The sequence below is a fragment of the Aegilops tauschii genome, chromosome 2, assembly GCF_002575655.3.
Source record: "Aegilops tauschii subsp. strangulata cultivar AL8/78 chromosome 2, Aet v6.0, whole genome shotgun sequence".
Taxonomy (NCBI): Eukaryota; Viridiplantae; Streptophyta; class Magnoliopsida; order Poales; family Poaceae; genus Aegilops; species Aegilops tauschii.
In genome coordinates this window covers 92,410,370-92,429,583 of record NC_053036.3, presented here as the reverse complement: position 1 = coordinate 92,429,583, position 19,214 = coordinate 92,410,370, and the positions used below count along the sequence as shown (strand labels likewise).

Sequence of the window (19,214 nt, the reverse complement as noted above, 5' to 3'; positions counted from 1 at the left end):
AGTGCGGCAAGGCCGGGAGGGCCTCCTGCCATCGTACATCGCCAAAGTTGGCTGCGGATCCCCCTCGGTCGCCCTCCTGCTCCGGTGCTCTCCGACCTTGCTCTCATGTCCCATCGAGTTCGTGTTGTTCTCCTGAGCACGATGGTGCCGTTGGTTCGCCGGATTGAAGCCGGAATCGCCAACTCCGACGAGCTCTGCCGCCCACCATCTCTGGAGACGACCGTTCCGACGTTGTCATTTGGGGTACGCCCGTGCTCGCCTTGATGCGCTAGGTCCACCCCCCTCCTCTCCGACAGTCGTCGTAGCCTCCTCACTGGATAACCACCAGCGACAGCGCTGTCCCCCTCTATTTCCCTCTCTCTCCCTCAAACCTGATAGGAGGCCCCACCCGTCAGCCTCTCTCTCTCTCTCTCGCTCTCTCTCTCTCTCTCGCCCGAAGGGGTATAAGTGGAGGCGTATTTGAAAATACGCCTTCGACGTGGCCTCTTCTAGAATTTCTAATTTTCAGTTAAATTCGTATATTTTGACCACAACTTTGACCAGCAATATCTCCTAATCTATAAGTCCAAAGGAGTTGATTCTTTTTGCACTAGTTTTGTTAGTGTATTGGTAGCGCGAGAAAACGATCGGTGATCCTGTCGCCCTGCCTCGCGGACTTACGGCAAGGGTCAGGCCCATCCCCCTCCTGGGGCGGTCTGCCTGCCCGGTTGTGCCACGTAGTTATCTCGCGGGTACCCTCACGGTCAACCTGACTTCAGTAACTCTCGCGGGTACCCCTCGGGGTCGACCCGAATTAAACAAGGGACTGAGGTAAAGTCAAGGTATCCGTGTGTCCATAACATCAAGGGGGAAATCTGAGGAATCACCGTCGATGGATTCCCACTCGATGTAACCGTCAAGGTGAACTTGGAGGAATCACCCTCGATAGGTTCACACTTGAGGGGCTGCACGACAGAGGCATAATCGGAGGTGGTGAAAGAGGAATCACCCTCGGTAACCATAACTGACTAGCTATGCTACAGAGGTATCATCAGGAGTGGGATACGAGGTATCACCCTCGACACTCGATAGTAGCTCAACATAGTCGTACAACTAAGGGGAGTGCCAGTGATGTGTCTGTATCTGCTAATTGATCACATTGATCGAGTCACTGGTAACAAAGCGGGGAAACAAGGATAAGGGTGAGGGGTCACTAATGGATCACTAACCAACCTATACTAAGCATATAGGATAACAACTAAGATAACAACAGCAGGTTACAAAAGCAGGCTATGCATCAGAATAGGAACTATTGAACAACAGTAGCAAAATCTAATACAAGCATGAGATAGAAAGAGTGGGCGATATAGGAATGATCAAGGGGGCATTTCTTGCCTGGAAGCTCTGCTGAAAAGGGCTGGTTGTCATGAAAAGGGCTGGTTGTCAGGAGTGTAGTCATACTCGGGAGCATCGCCGGTATCAAGGTCTACCGGAAGAAATAGTAATTACAAAGCAAACAAATGCATCTCGATGCATGACAAGGCAATATGATGTGCTAGGGGTGACCTAATGCAGTGCTAAGCATTGTAGACGGAGCGAGAAAATATCTGTGGATATTTCCCGGTCTTAGGCACGGATAGATGAACCGGAGGGGAAGGTTCCATGTTTTCACTATTAAGGCATGTGATAGGTATGTCGAGGGCATATTCGGATTCGTCTTATTTTTCTGATCAACTTTCATACATAAATTATTTTCATCCGAGTTACAGATTATTTTATATGATTTTCCAAAATTTTGTTGATTTTTTGAGTTTTCTGGAATTATTATTAATTTCAAAAACAAATAGGAAATTGCTAAATGCACACAGAGAGTGTACACAGCAGAGTGCACCAGAGGCTGACATGTGGGGCTAGTCAACTGCCCAGTCAGCACTTGACTGGTCAGCTTTGACTAGTCAAAGGGTCTAGTGGGACCCATATGTCAGTAAGACATATGTTTTTTGATAAGTTATATTTCCATTAACCAACTTGTGCAGCAAAATCGCTAGCAACCAAATCTGAAACAAAACCTGGCATATGCTCCATCCAAACAGTGGAGGGCATAGAAACACGATAACCATGCTGCGCTAAAGCGTGAGCTACTGAATTACATGCACGGCGGCAAAACATAAACTCAAATGAATCAAAGTGAGCGATGCAATGGCTTCAAGCTTCCCGGAACAGAACTCCCAGCTCTCCTTTATCAGAGTCTCCAGAATTGAGGGGTTGCACCAGGGATAGTGAATCTGACTCGAGAATGACTCGGTGGACACCACAGCTAGCCGCACCCTCAATCGCCGCAAGACAAGCCATGGCCTCAGCTTGCAATGCACTCTTGACCCCTGCCGCACAAAACTCGCCAGTGTCCGATCGCAGAATATAGCCAAAAGCACCATCAGTGGGACATCTGTTAAACAGAGTTTTAAACGTTTTTTTGTTAACTTAATTAGCTAGTGGGACCTACTGCCATAGGTTATGGTGGTGGGTTAGCGAGGGGACTAAATTAGTCCCTAATGGGGGTGCGACGTTGGCTTAAACGGCTGTTAGCCGCCGGTAGTAAGCGGATTTACCTGCATATTTTACAGATGCGCATGCATATGCATCACGAGCGAGCGAGTACGTGTGGGCGTGGGCGTGGGCGCATGGGTGATTGGACGCGGCACCGCACGCAAGGCGTTGAAGAGTGCACTCCTTTGATTGTAATCCTGTGTGAAGTGAGTAATACAAGTTTTCCCGCAAAAAAAAAGAGTGCACCACCAAAGCTAGCGTGCGTGCGTGCGTGGGTGATGGAACAAACCTTGTTCCGAGTGCATGCAAAAGGCGTCTGCGTGTGGCGCACCGTGCAGTACCTCTTCGCTCCAGGCCAAACCGGCCGTGCGATATCCACTGATCCCGCCACTGTACCAAACCATGCATGCATGCATAGGCAATCAGGCTTGCTCCTCCATGCACATCGCCCAAGTTTTCTCCCTAATTTCTTGGTTCTTGCGTTATTACGTGTAGTGCTCATCCGATGTGCCACTGTGCGTGCATGTGACCGAGGCAACAGGAGTCCACGCACGCATATGCGCTGGCTAATTTTTTCTACTTATGGCAACTTAGCGAGGACTCAAAGGACGTTGCTGGGTACTTGTGCTGCTGGTGCGGTAATCAAACACAAACACAAACAAAGTGGCTGAGAACAGCAAGTCCGGAGATTTCTTTTTATGGTAATGTCTGGCGAACCCCATTGCATAGAGATTCTCAGGGCCCCACGTTGCCCCTGGGGCCCGGTCCGGAATGGGCCACGTAGGCCCACCACGTTTCGGGCTCTCATTGGGTGCTTCCGGCCACTGCCAGCTCGACACATGTCCCGCGGTCCGTGGGCTCCCATTGGCCGCCTCGACGACAGCAGCCGCCTGGCCACGTACAAAAGGCACGCATGGCGGCCAATAGGATCAGGTTGTGCTTTACGCTAATTGCCATCTCTTGTTAATTGGACGCGTTGGAGCAGCGGCACGGCGGCGAATCAACGAGGAGGTCCTTCGGTGGCCGGCGGCATGGACGGGGTTGATGGTGATGATTCAGAGCGGCTCCAAACGAGCAAGTGCCCGCAGTCGACGTAGACGATGACGGGGAAGCCGGTGGACACCAGTGAGGAGGTGCAGGAGGCTCGGTGGCCGCGGGATCGACGACAGCCATGGCGACCACGAGCTCGGGCGAGCTCCAAGTCCAGAGAGAGGGGATGGGGAAAGCGAGTGGGGCTAGGGTTCGACCGGGGTGAACGTGGGCGGTCTTGAAGGCGTCGGGGAGGTCCGGGATGGCCGACACGGGGCCAAGGCGCGGCCATGGCGGCCGGATGGCTGCCACACCATACCCCTGCCTCCCCTCTGTACAGAGAGGTATGGGAAAGGCCGACGTGGGCTGGGCCCCATTGCACTGTGGCACTAATTTAATGGCCGAGTAGCACAGTGGCTTCATTCCTATTTTCTTTTTCTATTTCTATTTCATTTCCAGACTCTCTCTGTTAGAGATTTATTTGAGTGACCAAATGACTTCAGTTAAATATGAAACTAGGCCCAATAATACTAGGTACTATTCCTGGACTGCACAAAAAGTTAGGGATTAGTTTGAATGAGTTTGAATTTTTCATAAATGAAAAAACATTTAAATATTCTTATTTGTCACTGATTTAATTCCTAGAGCCCAATTAAGCACACACGTGATGTTGTTTTTCTTAACCAATAATAGTTATGGAATATTTGCTAAATGATGAACTATTTTGCAACCATGTTAGTGAACTTAATTTTTCACTTGCAATTTGAATTTGAATTTGACTTTGATTTTGGACAAGTGGCAATTTGCATAATAATCATGATGACATGGCCACCATTAGGGGGGAGATTACTGTAGCATGATTCTCGGGGTGTTACACTCTGGTAGATCGCGGTTGTAGCTCCAACGGCCCCACGGTTGCAACATCCTACGCAGCCACCGTGGACCTCGTAGCACCGCCGTGCCATGGTCGTAGCATACGTGATGCCAGTTGCAGCATCGCCGGCTGTGGTTGTAGCATCCCTGTGCGGACATCGGGATTCAATCCTCGTGCCACCTCTATGCCATGGTGGTAGAAAAAAACGACGACGGTCCCAGCATCTCCAACTGACAGTTCCAGCAAAAATCGAGGGCAGTCCAAGCATACCCACTGCGGTCCCAGCATCCCGTCACATGGTTCCAGCAAAAACATCTACTTGTCGCGGGATCCTGACGTCGGTTCCAACATCGTGGGGGTTGCGGTGCAAAACATCCCCATCCACCGTCTTAGCATCACCGGTGTGTGGTTCTAGCTTCGCCGGCAGCCGTTTGTAGCTAGCCACGGTGTCGGTTGAAGCTTGCCACGGTGCCACACGGCCCGGAGTCGCTGGTGGTTTCGGTTCGGCAGTGCGTGCAGACTTGCTGATGTCAAGGCTACGATGGCAGCACCTCTACGGTGGCTAGTTGCAGCATCATTCTGACACAACATCGACGAGGATGAAGGTAGAGGCGCCTATCTCCGCCATAGCAGCAGTGTGAGGAGAGGGGTTGGAAGGAGCTGTGAGAGAGATCTGGTCGAGGGAAGCTTTGGCTTCGGTGGTCGCTGGCGAAGAAAAAGAATGGTGAGAAGATAAGGAGGGGATCGATCAAGACATTTCTGGTGTGGAGATAAGGGAAAATAAGGGGCAGTTTGTGGGTGGCGGGAGCAATGGAAGGTGCACATGCGCGACAACGGTGACCGGCCGAAATTGTGGCCGGTCAGATGGATTAAATCCTTTCCCTTATTTTATAAACTCTGACGGTCTTCTTTATCTTCTTCTTGGTGGACGCCACCGCCGCCATCGGCTTTCGAGCCCGTTTTCCTCCAGTAGGTGCGGCGGGAGGGCGGCGTGCCGTTACCGGAGACGCGGTGGCCACCTCGGACACCTTTGGCGTGGTTGGAGGCGGAGCTTGGACCCGTTGGTTCTTTGTCATCCCCAAGCTTTTTTACGGCACCGGCGACGAAAAGCCGGTGCCGGTGGCCGGCGGAGTGAAGGGGGGGGGGGGGGGTTGGCTATCCATTCTGGCCGCTCGGAGGTCATCGACGGCGGTGGCGGCGGCGGGAGGCAGTGCGGCGCGGGAGGGCGAGAGGGAGTTTTACTCGGCCGCCGCACGATGAAATATATTTAGGGAAATCTTGGGAGGAATAGAGTTGAAGTAAAAATTATACTCCATTAAAGTTTTTAGAGGACCGGCTAGGATCGCCGTAAGGGAGTAAACCGAAAATTTTACCCTTATGGCGGTATTGGGTATCGGTTAGAAATGTCCTAACCGTGCAAAATAAGCACAGTAGTGTAAATGTATTGTTTTAGATTGTGAAGCAGGAGACCAGTTGCTTCTTTTACCGTGTGCCGCTCACTGAACCAGTTGCAACTTCAGAGACACCGGACACCGGAGAGAGACAGGGGTGAAGATGCAGGTTGCAGCTGGCTCGCAGGGCTCACAGGCGGTGATGGAGAGGGGCGACCAGCAGAGCGCCAAGAAACCAAGGCTGGCTGCTGAGCCGCTCCTCCATGCCCCAGTGAAGCAGGAGATCGTCGTGCATCAACCGGCCGGAGACGCCACTGAAGATCTCCAGGACGCCGCCGAGCTGACCGCTGACGGAATGGCCGTGGACGCGCGCCGACCCGTACGTCACCCGAACCAGCGCGGGGACGTCGCCTGCCCCCGCTCGGGTGGTATACGGCCAAGGGCTTGCCCCCCGGAAGTCACGAGCCATCGCGTAAGATTGCCGCGGCCGAGTTCGATTTCAGTTCCAGTTCAGCCGGCGACAGCTGCTAATCCGCGTCCGGCAAGGATTGGAAGCTCTCCGGTAAATAAAAGGGCAGCCGCCCCAACTTGATTCCTTTGCCTCCCTCCCCGATCCCTAGATCCAGACACGGCACCGATGGCGGCGAAGGTGCTCCAGCTCCGTAGCTCCGACGGCAAGGTGCTCGTCGCTCCGGCGTGGGACTATCGCCCGGCCGCCGCCCAAGCCCTCCCGCTGGAGATGCGGGTGCCCTCGCGCGTCCTCGAGAGGGTGCTCCAGTACTGGACCAAGCACAGCCTGGCCAAGGCCACCGGTGAGTCCCGGGAGTCCCTCGCCCGCTGGGACGCCGACTTCCAGCGCCGTCTCCAGGAAGACGGCCTCGCCAAGGAGGCCGCCGCAGCCGCCCAAGAACTCCGCCGCTACGGCGTCGACCATGGAGGGCGTCCCCATCGCCACGCCGCCACGGCCGCATCTGATGTCGCTGCTCCTGCCAAGGCGGCCCGTGCTGATCCCGTCCGTGTCTGGTGTGTCAACCACGGAGAACGCAGCCATGCGCCGGCGATGCCCGGCTCCTTGGATGCCTCTGATATTGCCTCCGCCGCGCGCCCTGGGCCTGCCACCACCTTGCCGGCTGCTGCTGGTGCTGACCCCGTGGATGTCCGGTGCGCCATCCGTGCCCGTGGACGCCAGATGGCTGAAGACGAGGAGTCCGCTTGCCACCACCGCAAGCGCCCGGCTTCCAAGGCTCCACTCTGCCTGCCTGCCACTGCTGTTGCGCCCGTGAAGAAGGTCTCTCGTCCCGTCGCTTCCAAGGCTCGCTCTTTCGTCGGCTCTACACCACTGCCTGGCATTGCTGCTGCGCCCGGTGTGAAGAAGGCGACTCCAGCAGCTTCAACTCTGCGCGCTCGACGAGGGATGGGGGAGCTCAGCTGCAAGATTCCGAAGCAAAACCGTGTCACCGCTGCAGCACCAAGGAAGCAACCAATTCCTTGGCTGCGTCCAGTGGTATTACGCCCTGCTTGCTAGTCTTTTATAGCTTCCTGAACCATGCACACATGAGTTTCATTTAATCTTTGCATCTCTAGGTTCTGCACTTAATCACCAAGATTTCTAGTGTTCTTTGAATTCCTTTCAGTCATTAGTAATTTTACAAGAGTCTCAGCAGAGTCTCCATCTAGCTAGGCAGCAAAAACCTTGTTAAGATGTGTACGACATAGTTACCACTGCATCCATACCTGGTCCTAAGTTAAGGGTTTAAGTAAATAAAGGGCATCTTCAATAAATCAAAGTGAAGCAGATGAGCCAAAAAAATTGGAAACTCATGTACTGCAATTCCGGCACGAGACAGCGTAAAACGCACTCGCCGCAAAATCCAAAATGCCTGTTTGCTACCCGGCTTGTAGCAGGAAAAAGGAGTAGAATTGAACTTGTCGATACACACGTAATCATGTGAGCTGCCTAGCATTTGGAGACTATGCTGACTCTCCTGTAAAATTAATCTTGGCTGAATTGATTCTTAGGCATTGGCATCTTAGTGAGTTAAAGTAGCAGTTTCCGAAGAGTAACATTGGTTAGTGAACTCTTGTGTGTATGTGTGGGTGAAGCTTTCAGCTAAGCAAGTCCTTGATGTACTGACTATCAAGTCATACTGTAATCAATTTTGGATATGAATGAGAAAATTGTTGGCCTGAATTTTGCAGAGCATTTGAGTAATCTTTTCGTATCTATTTATTCTTGTATGCTTCTGTGGCTTCTTAAAGCATTCTGCTGCTCACTGAGGCACAGATCCAATGGGTTCATCTCTGATTTCACAATACTTCGTTTGAGTGGTGATGCACATAACCATGTTTGGGACAGTTACTGGTTAGAAGATTTTTTTGGTTTGAGATACAGCACTCTAATAGTCAAGAATGTGAAAAAGGTGGAATCATATTGCAGCCATCAGTCAAACTCACCACTGCCTGTCACTGCTGCTTCACCTAGCGTGAAGGTGACTCCAGTTTCAACTCTGCGTGCTCGAAGGGGAATGCGGGATCTCAGCTGCAAAATCCCGAAGCAAAACCGTATTGTTGTTGCTTCACCAAACAAGCAACCTTTCTTGAGTCCGTGTCGGTAAACCTTCGAGTTAAGCAAGTCCTCAATGTACCGAGTAACGAGTCATGTTATAATAAAAATTTCAGATATGAATGAAAAATTGTTGGCCTGAATTTGGGCACAGCATTTGAGTAACTTTTTGTATATATGTTTTTTAATGCTTCTGTGGCTTCTCATAACCATGTTCGGACTGTTATTATTAGTTAGAAGATTTTTTGGTGAAAAAATTTCTCAACGGAAAAGGATGAATTGAAATTCAGGGTACATTTCAGAGAACAAGGTGGTTAATTACGTTGCTTCTCCCATAGCTAGCTCTGCTGTGAAGCAGCCGCAGCTTGTTCCATGAACAGGTGCGTGCTCAGAACTGAAACCTCAACTGCTGCTGGTACTATTTCATGGTTGTTTGTTAGACTTGAATCATTGGAATCTAGTCGAGTGCTTCTGCCAATGCCACAAATTTATCAACTGAACTGCGATGCATGTTATTTCCTCAGCCAAGAAGTTATATCTTCTGGAATGATTTAGCGTTTGAGCATAAAAGAGATTCAAGAAAATGTAAACAAAGCAAGAAATTCATAGATCAAACTGTAGCCGACTAGAAAAGAAGGATAGCTTAAATAGAGGTTCAGAGTTTGCATAGGATAGCTTAAGTAGAATGGCTAATGCATACTAAGAGTCCAAAATACGAATTACTTGGATTTTGACAGATAATAATAGAAGCTCAAATTTGGCCAGGTACTTCTGAGTGTGTCTTGGATCCTTGATTGTCTGCAACTGACCCATCTTCAGTTCTGCACAGTTGCTCTTCCTCAACCAGCCCCCAATGGTGATTTTTGTTACCATGAGCGACAGAGTCTATTTATACAGTCTAGCAGAACAATTGATTTGAAGCCACTACACACTGCTCGGGGATTTGAACAAGTTTTTTTTTCTCAATCTCGGTTTTCTTCGGGAGGGACCGAAAAACCCATTTTCCGGAAAAACTTGAAGTTTTCGGCATTTTTTCTTTCAAAAATTTCAAACAAATTCCGAATTCAAAAACTGAACAAATATGTTAATGCAAACCCCCATTCCACTTTTGAATTCAAAAACCCAAAAACATTGTTGATGCAAACCGGAAGAATACGTTGAACAAAATACCAAAAATTGCAAGATTTCTAAAAACTGGGTTTTTCGGTCCTTCCCGCAAAAAGCCAAAACCGAGAGAAAAAAACATTTTCAAATTCACGTGTGTGTAGTATCTTCAAATCAAATATTTTTCTCGTATAGTGCTTCGTGCATATGGTGTGACGTCGGGAGTTCGAATCCTGTTGGGCGTGTTTATTTCTATTATCTATTTCCTTCTTTGCTACTCATAGGTAGGACCCATATGCAGGTAGTTTGCGTGGGCCAGCTGGGGGGAAATGTACTCAAACATACCCGAAACACAAGTTGTAGGGCCGATTTGTTTTATTTTCAAGTTTATGCATGAATCTGTTCATCGAGTGTAAGTTTATGTATCAAAAGTGTTTTTAACTCTATTATTAACTTCATCTAACTACCTAAGTTGTTTAATAATTAATTAACAAATAAACTTGAGTTGCAATAACCATGTCCGCTAAATGAACAAAATAACTTTCACCTCGGAAAAATGGATAAGCAGCATGGAGCTGAATGACTTTGATGTTATTTAATTCGTTTTTATGGTTGCATGCGTCAATGAATTAGACCTGGGCATTTCCGGGCCGGGCCGGGTTTCAAAAAGCCCAACCCCAAGATCCCAATCCCGCAAAAGGACTACTTTTCGTATTTTAAAATAATAAAATAACTATTTCAGGGATTAATACTCTAATACTATGCATATATTTATATAAAAAGCCTAAAAATCATGTTTTGCCGGGCTTTTCTGGCCTTCGGGCCGGGCTGTGGGCTGGAAAGTGAGGCCCGGGCCCGGCCCGTAGCCCATGAAATGGCTATTTTTTGTATTTTTAATAATAAAATAACTATTTTCGGTGATTAATACTCTAATACTATGCCTATATTTATATAAAAAAATTGGAAATCATGTTTTGACGGGCATTTCTTGGGCTTCAGGCCGGGCTGCGGGATGGAAAGTGAGGCCCGCCCGAGCCCGACCCAGACGTCAGGCTTCAGGTCGGGCCTGTCGGGCTGGGCCACCCATGCCCAGGTTTACAACGAATGCAGAGCCCCGGGGTGGTATCCCTCTTTTTTTAGAAAAAAAAAGTTAATTTCATTTTGCCGCTATCACTTTTTTTAATGTATTGCGAGCACTCTTCAACTGCTTTAAGAGCAACTCTAGCAGACCCCGCATCCCGCCCCGATCCGCAAAATAACCACCAAAATGCGGGTCGGGGCGGGAAAAGCTGCCCGATCAGACCCTGCATCCCGCCCCGGCCCGCAATTTTTTTTGAGGGGCGCAGCAAAATCTCGGCCCCAACCCACGTATTCGCGGGTTTCCCCCTCACCGTTGCGGTGCCCTGCATCACAGAGAAGCAGTTGGCGGGAGGGACCTGTTGGGGAACGTAGTAATTTCAAAAAAAAATCCTACGCACACACAGGATCATGGTGATGCATAGCAACGAGAGGGGAGAGTGTTGTCCACGTACCCTCGTAGACCGAAAGCGGAAGCGTTAGCACAACGCGGTTGATGTAGTCGTACGTCTTCACGATCCGACCGATCAAGTACCGAACGTACAACACCTCCGAGTTCAGCACACGTTCAGCTCGATGACGTCCCTCGAACTCCGATATAGCCGAGCTTTGAGGGAGAGTTCCGTCAGCACGACGGCGTGGTGACGATGATGATGTTCTACCGACGCAGGGCTTCGCCAAGCACCGCTACGATATTATCGAGGTGGATTGTGGTGGAGGGGGGGGGCACCGCACACGGCTAAGAGATCAAGAGATCAATTGTTGTGTCTGGAGGTGCCCCCTGCCCCCGTATATAAAGGAGCAAGGGGGGAGAGGCGGCCGGCCAGGAGGAGGCGCGCCAGGGAGGAGTCCTACTCCCACTCCCTCCTTTCCTAGTTGGAGTAGGAGAAGGGGGGAGGAGGAGGGAGAGAGGAAGGAAAGGGGGGCGCCCCCCTCCTTGTCCAATTCGGACTAGAGGGGGAGGGGGCGCGCAGCCTGCCCTGGCCGCCCCTCCTCTTCTCCACTAAGGCCCATCTTGGCCCATTAAACCCCCGGGGGGGGGGGGGTTCCGGTAACCCCCGGTACTCCGGTAAAATCCCGATTTCACCCGAAACACTTCCGATATCCAAATATAGGCTTCCAATATATCAATCTTTATGTCTCGACCATTTCGAGACTCCTCGTCATGTCCGTGATCACATCCGGCACTCCGAACTATCTTCGGTACATCAAAACACATAAACTCATAATATAACCGTCATCGAACTTTAAGCGTGCGGACCCTACGGGTTCGAGAACTATGTAGACATGGCTGAGACACGTCTCCGGTCAATAACCAATAGCGGAACCTGGATGCTCATATTGGCTCCTACATATTCTACGAAGATCTTTATCGGTCAAACCGCATAACAACATACGTTGTTCCCTTTGTCATCGGTATGTTACTTGCCCGAGATTCTATCGTCGGTATCTTAATACCTAGTTCAATCTCGTTACCGGCAAGTCTCTTTACTCGTTCCGTAATACATCATCCCGCAACTAACTCATTAGTTGCAATGCTTGCAAGGCTTATAGTGATGTGCATTACCGAGTGGGCCCAGAGATACCTCTCCGACAATTGGAGTGACAAATCCTAATCTCGAAATACGCCAACCCAACAAGTACCTTCGGAGACACCTGTAGACCACCTTTATAATCACCCAGTTACGTTGTGACGTTTGGTAGCACACAAAGTGTTCCTCCGGTAAACGGGAGTTGCATAATCTCATAGTCATAGGAACATGTATAAGTCATGAAGAAAGCAATAGCAGAATACTAAACGATCGAGTGCTAAGCTAACAGAATGGGTCAAGTCAATCACATCATTCTCCTAATGATGTGATCCCGTTAATCAAATGACAACTCATGTCAATGGCTAGGAAACATAACCATCTTTGATCAACGAGCTAGTCAAGTAGAGGCATACTAGTGACACTCTGTTTGTCTATGTATTCACACAAGTATTATGTTTCCGGTTAATACAATTTTAGCATGAATAATAAACATTTATCATGATATAAGGAAATAAATAATAACTTTATTATTGCCTCTAGGGCATATTTCCTTCTGTCTCCCACTTGCACTAGAGTCAATAATCTAGATTACACAATAATGATTCTAACACCCATGGAGCCTTGGTGTTGATCATGTTTTGCTCGTGGAAGAGGCTTAGTCAACGGGTCTGCAACATTCAGATCTGTATGTATCTTGCAAATTTCTATGTCTCCCACCTGGACTTGATCCCAGATGGAGTTGAAGCGTCTCTTGACGTGCTTGGTTCTATTGTGAAATCTGGATTCCTTTGCCAAGGCAATTGCACCAGTATTGCCACAAAAGATTTTCATTGGACCCGATGCACTAGGTATGACACCTAGATCGGATATGAACTCCTTCATCCAGACTCCTTCATTTGTTGCTTCCGAAGCAGCTATGTACTCCGCTTCACACGTAGATCCCGCCACAACGCTTTGTTTAGAACTGCACCAACTTACAGCTCCACCGTTCAATGTAAATACGTATCCGGTTTGCGATTTAGAATCGTCCGGATCATTGTCAAAGCTTGCATCGACGTAACCATTTACAACTAGCTCTTTGTCACCTCCATAAACGAGAAACATATCCTTAGTCCTTTTCAGGTATGTCAGGATGTTCTTGACCGCTGTTCAGTGATCCACTCCTGGATTACTTTGGTACCTCCTTGCTAAACTTATAGCAAGGCACACATCGGGTCTGGTACACAACATTGCATACATGATAGAGCCTATGGCTGGAGCATAGGGAACATCTTTCATCTTCTCTCTATCTTCTGCAGTGGTCGGGCATTGAGTCTTACTCAACTTCACACCTTGTAACACAGGCAAAAAACCTTTCTTTGCTTGATCCATTTTGAACTTCTTCAAAACTTTGTCAAGGTATGTGCTTTGTGAAAGTCCAATTAAGCGTCTTGATCTATCTCTATAAATCTTGATGCCCAATATATAAGAAGCTTCACCGAGGTCCTTCATTGAAAAACTCTTATTCAAGTATCCCTTTATGCTATCCAGAAATTCTATATCATTTCCAATCAGCAATATGTCATCCACATATAATATTAGAAATGCTACAGAGCTCCCACTCACTTTCTTGTAAATGCAGGCTTCTCCAAAAGTCTGTATAAAACCATATGCTTTGATCACACTATCAAAGCGTTTATTCCAACTCCGAGAGGCTTGCACCAGTCCATAAATGGATCACTGGAGCTTGCACACTTTGTTAGCTCCCTTTGAATCGACAAAACCTTCCGGCTGCATCATATACAACTCTTCTTCCAGAAATCCATTCAGGAATGCAGTTTTGACATCCATTTGCCAAATTTCATAATCATAAAATGCGGCAATTGCTAACATGATTCGGACAGACTTAAGCATCGCTACGGGTGAGAAAGTCTCATCGTAGTCAATCCCTTAAACTTGTCGAAAACCTTTTGCAACAAGTCGAGCTTTATAGACAGTAACATTACCGTCAGCGTCAGTCTTCTTCTTGAAGATCCATTTATTCTCAATGGTTTGCCGATCATCGGGCAAGTCAACCAAAGTCCACACTTTGTTCTCATACATGGATCCCATCTCAGATTTCATGGCCTCAAGCCATTTTGCGGAATCTAGGCTCACCATCGCTTCTTCATAGTTCATAGGTTCGTCATGGTCTAGTAACATAACTTCCAGAACAGGATTACCGTACCACTCTGGTGCGGATCTTACTCTGGTTGACCTACGAGGTTCAGTAACAACTTGATCTGAAGTTTCATGATAATCATCATTAACTTCCTCACTAATTGGTGTAGGTGTCACAGGAACCGGTTTCTGTGATGAACTACTTTCCAATAAGGGAGCAGGTACAGTTACCTCATCAAGTTCTACTTTCCTCCCACTCACTTCTTTCGAGAGAAACTCCTTCTCTAGAAAGGATCCAAATTTAGCAACAAAAGTCTTGCCTTCAGATCTGTGATAGAAGGTGTACCCAACAGTTTCCTTTGGGTATCCTATGAAGACACATTTCTCCGATTTGGGTTCTAGCTTATCAGGTTGAAGCTTTTTCACATAAGCATCGCAGCCCCAAACTTTAAGAAACGACAACTTTGGTTTCTTGCCAAACCACAGTTCATAAGGCGTCGTCTCAACGAATTTTGATGGTGCCCTATTTAACGTGAATGCAGCCGTCTCTAAAGCATAACCCCAAAACGATAGCGGTAAATCAGTAAGAGACATCATAGATCGCACCATATCTAGTAAAGTACAATTACGGCGTTCGGACACACCATTACACTGTGGTGTTCCGGGTGGCGTGAGTTGCGAAACTATTCCGCATTGTTTCAAATGAAGACCAAACTCGCAACTCAAATATTCTCCTCCACGATCAGATCGTAGAAACTCTATTTTCTTGTTACGATGATTTTCAACTTCACTCTGAAATTCTTTGAACTTTTCAAATGTTTCAGACTTATGTTTCATTAAGTAGATATACCCATGCTTAAATCATCTGTGAAGGTGAGAAAATAACAATACCCGCCGCGAGCCTCAACATTCATCGGACCACATACATCTGTATGTATGATTTCCAACAAATCTGTTGCTCGCTCCATAGTTCCGGAGAACGGCGTTTTAGTCATCTTGCCCATGAGGCACGGTTCGCAAGTACCAAGTGATTCATAATCAAGTGGTTCCAAAAGTCCATCAGTATGTAGTTTCTTCATGCGCTTTACACCAATATGACCTAAACGGCAGTGCCACAAATAAGATGCACTATCATATCAACTCTGCATCTTTTGGCTTCAATATTATGAATATGTGTATCACTACTATCGAGATTCAATAAAAATAGACCACTCTTCAAGGGTGCATGACCATAAAAGATATTACTCATATAAATAGAACAACCATTATTCTCTGATTTAAATGAATAACCGTCTCACATCAAACAAGATCCAGATATAATGTTCATGTTCAACGCTGGCACCAAATAACAATTATTTAGGTCTAAAAATAATCCCGAAGGTAGATATAGAGGTAGCGTGCCGACCGCGATCACATCGACTTTGGAACCATTTCCCACGCGCATCGTCACCTCGTCCTTAGCCAATCTTCGCTTACTCCGTAGTCCCTGTTTCGAGTTGCAAATATTAGCAACAGAATCAGTATCAAATACCCAGGTGCTACTGCGAGCATTAGTAAGGTACACATCAATAACATGTATATCACATATACCTTTATTCACCTTGCCATCCTTCTTATCCGCCAAATACTTGGGGCAGTTCCGCTTCCAGTGACCAGTCTGTTTGCAGTAGAAGCACTCAGTCTCAGGCTTAGGTCCAGACTTGGGTTTCTTCTCCTGAGCAGCAACTTGTTTGCTGTTCTTCTTGAAGTTCCCCTTCTTCTTCCCTTTGCCCTTTTTCTTGAAACTGGTGGTCTTGTTGACCATCAACACTTGATGCTCCTTCTTGATTTCTACCACCGCATCCTTTAGCATTGCGAAGAGCTCGGGAATCGTCTTATCCATCCCTTGCATGTTATAGTTCATCATGAAGCTCTTGTAGCTTGGTGCCAGTGATTGAAGAATTTTGTGAGTGACGCTATCATCCGGAAGATTAACTCCCAGTTGAATCAAGTGATTGTTATACCCAGACATTCTGAGTATATGCTCACTGACAGAACTATTCTCCTTCATCTTACAGCTGTAGAACTTATTGGAGACTTCATATCTCTCAATCCGGGCATTTGCTTGAAATATTAACTTCAACTCCTAGAACATCTCATATGCTCCATGACGTTCAAAACGTCGTTGAAGTCCTGGTTCTAAGTCGTAAAGCATGGCACACTGAACTATCGAGTAGTCATCAGTTTTGCTCTGCCAGACGTTCATAACATCTGGTGTTGCTCCTGTAGCAGGTCTGGCACCTAGCGGTGCTTCCAGGACGTAATTCTTCTGTGCAGCAATGAGGATAATCCTCAAGTTACGGACCCAGTCCATGTAATTGCTACCATCATCTTCAACTTTGCTTTCTCAAGGAACGCATTAAAATTCAACGGAACAACATCATGGGCCATCTATCTACAATCAACATAGACAAGCAAAATACTATCAGGTACAAAGTTCATGATAAATTTAAGTTCAATTAATCATATTACTTAAGAACTCTCACTTAGACAGACATCCCTCTAATCCTCTAAGTGATCACGTGATTCAAATCAACTAAACCATGTCCGATCATCACGTGAGATGGAGTAGTTTCAATGGTGAACATCACTATGTTGATCATATCTATTATATGATTCACTCGACCTTTCGGTCTCAATGTTCCGAGGCCATATCTGCATATGCTAGGCTCGTCAAGTTTAACCTGAGTATTCCGCGTGTGCAACTGTTTTGCACCCGTTGTATTTGAACGTAGAGCCTATCACACCCGATCATCACGTGGTGTCTCAGCACGAAGAACTTTCGCAACGGTGCATACTCAAGGAGAACACTTATACCTTGATAATTTAGTGAGAGATCATCTTATAATGCTACCGTCAATCAAAGCAAGATAAGATGCATAAAATATAAACATCACATGCAATCAATATAAGTGATATGATATGGCCATCATCATCTTGTGCTTGTGATCTCCATCTCCGAAGCACCGTCATGATCACCATCGTCACCGGCGCGACACCTTGATCTCCATCGTAGCATCGTTGTCGTCTCGCCAACTTATGCTTCTACGACTATCGCTACCGCTTAGTGATAAAGTAAAGCATTACAGGGCGTTTGCATTGCATACAATAAAGGGACAACCATATGGCTCCTGCCAGTTGCCGATAACTCGGTTACAAAACATGATCATCTCATACAATAAAATATAGCATCATGCCTTGACCATATCACATCACAACATGCCCTGCAAAAACAAGTTAGACGTCCTCTACTTTGTTGTTGCAAGTTTTACGTGGCTGCTATGGGCTGAGCAAGAACCGTTCTTACCTACGCATCAAAACCACAACGATAGTTCGTCAAGTTAGTGCTATTTTAACCTTCTCAAGGACCGGGCGTAGCCACACTCGGTTCAACTAAAGTTGGAGAAACTGACACCCGCCAGCCACCTATGTGTAAAGCACGTCGGTAGAACCAGTCTCGCGTAAGCGTACGCGTAATGTCGGTCCGGGCCGCTTCATCCAACAATACTGCCGAACCAAAGTATGACATGCTGGTAAGCAGTATGACTTGTATCGCCCACAACTCACTTGTGTTCTACTCGTGCATATGACATCTACGCATAAAACCAGGCTCGGATGCCACTGTTGGGGAACGTAGTAATTTCAAAAAAATTCCTATGCACACACAGGATCATGGTGATGCATAGCAACGAGAGGGGAGAGTGTTGTCCACGTACCCTCGTAGACCGAAAGCGGAAGCATTAGCACAACGCGGTTGATGTAGTCGTATGTCTTCACGATCCGACCGATCAAGTACCGAACGTACGGCACCTCCGAGTTCAGCACACGTTCAGCTCGATGACGTCCCTCGAACTCTGATCCAGCCGAGCTTTGAGGGAGAGTTCCGTCAGCACGACGGCATGGTGACGATGATGATGTTCTACCGATGCAGGGCTTCGCCTAAGCACCGCTACGATATTATTGAGGTGGATTGTGGTGGAGGGGGGCACCGCACACGGCTAAGAGATCAAGAGATCAATTGTTGTGTCTAGAGGTGCCCTCTGCCCCTGTATATAAAGGAGCAAGGGGGCGAGAGGCGGCCGGCCAGGAGGAGGCGCGCCAGGGAGGAGTCCTACTCCCACCAGGAGTAGGACTCCCTTCTTTCCTAGTTGGAGTAGGAGAAGGGGGAAGGAGGAGGGAGAGAGGAAGGAAAGGAGGGCGCCGCCCCCCTCCTCCTTGTCCAATTCGGACTAGAGGGGGAGGGGGCGCGCGGCCTGCCCTGGCCGCCCCTCCTCTTCTCCACTAAGGCCCATCTTGGCCCATTAAACCCCCGGGGGGGTTCCGGTAACCCCCGGTACTCCGGTAAAATCCCGATTTCACCCGGAACACTTCCGATATCCAAATATAGGCTTCCAATATATCAATCTTTATGTCTCGACCATTTCGAGACTCCTCGTCATGTCCGTGATCACATCCGGGGCTCCGAACTATCTTCGGTACATCAAAACACATAAACTCATAATATAACCGTCATCAAACTTTAAGCGTGCGGACCCTACGGGTTCGAGAACTATGTAGACATGACCAAGACACGTCTCCGGTCAATAACCAATAGCGGAACCTGGATGCTCATATTGGCTCCTACATATTCTACGAAGATCTTTATCGGCCAAACCGCATAACAACATACGTTGTTCCCTTTGTCATCGGTATGTTACTTGCCCGAGATTCGATCGTCGGTATCTTAATACCTAGTTCAATCTCGTTACCGACAAGTCTCTTTACTCGTTCCGTAATACATCATCCCGCAACTAACTCATTAGTTGCAATGCTTGCAAGGCTTATAGTGATGTGCATTACCGAGTGGGCCCAGAGATACCTCTCCGATAATTGGAGTGACAAATCCTAATCTCGAAATACGCCAACCCAACAAGTACCTTCGGAGACACCTGTAGGGCACC

The 19,214-nt window shown here is 47.8% G+C and overlaps 1 protein-coding gene across 1 annotated transcript; it reads left to right on the top strand.

Moving 5' to 3' along the window:
• The first annotated feature begins 5,935 nt into the window (after positions 1–5,935).
• On the top strand, positions 5,936–8,011 carry LOC109760474 (uncharacterized). The gene is made up of 2 exons (XM_020319291.4): positions 5,936–6,292; positions 6,441–8,011. Exon 2 carries the CDS (start codon positions 6,458–6,460, stop codon positions 7,343–7,345), a length of 888 nt encoding a protein of 295 aa, XP_020174880.1. The 5' UTR covers positions 5,936–6,292; positions 6,441–6,457; the 3' UTR covers positions 7,346–8,011.
• Positions 8,012–19,214: the final 11,203 nt, after the last annotated feature.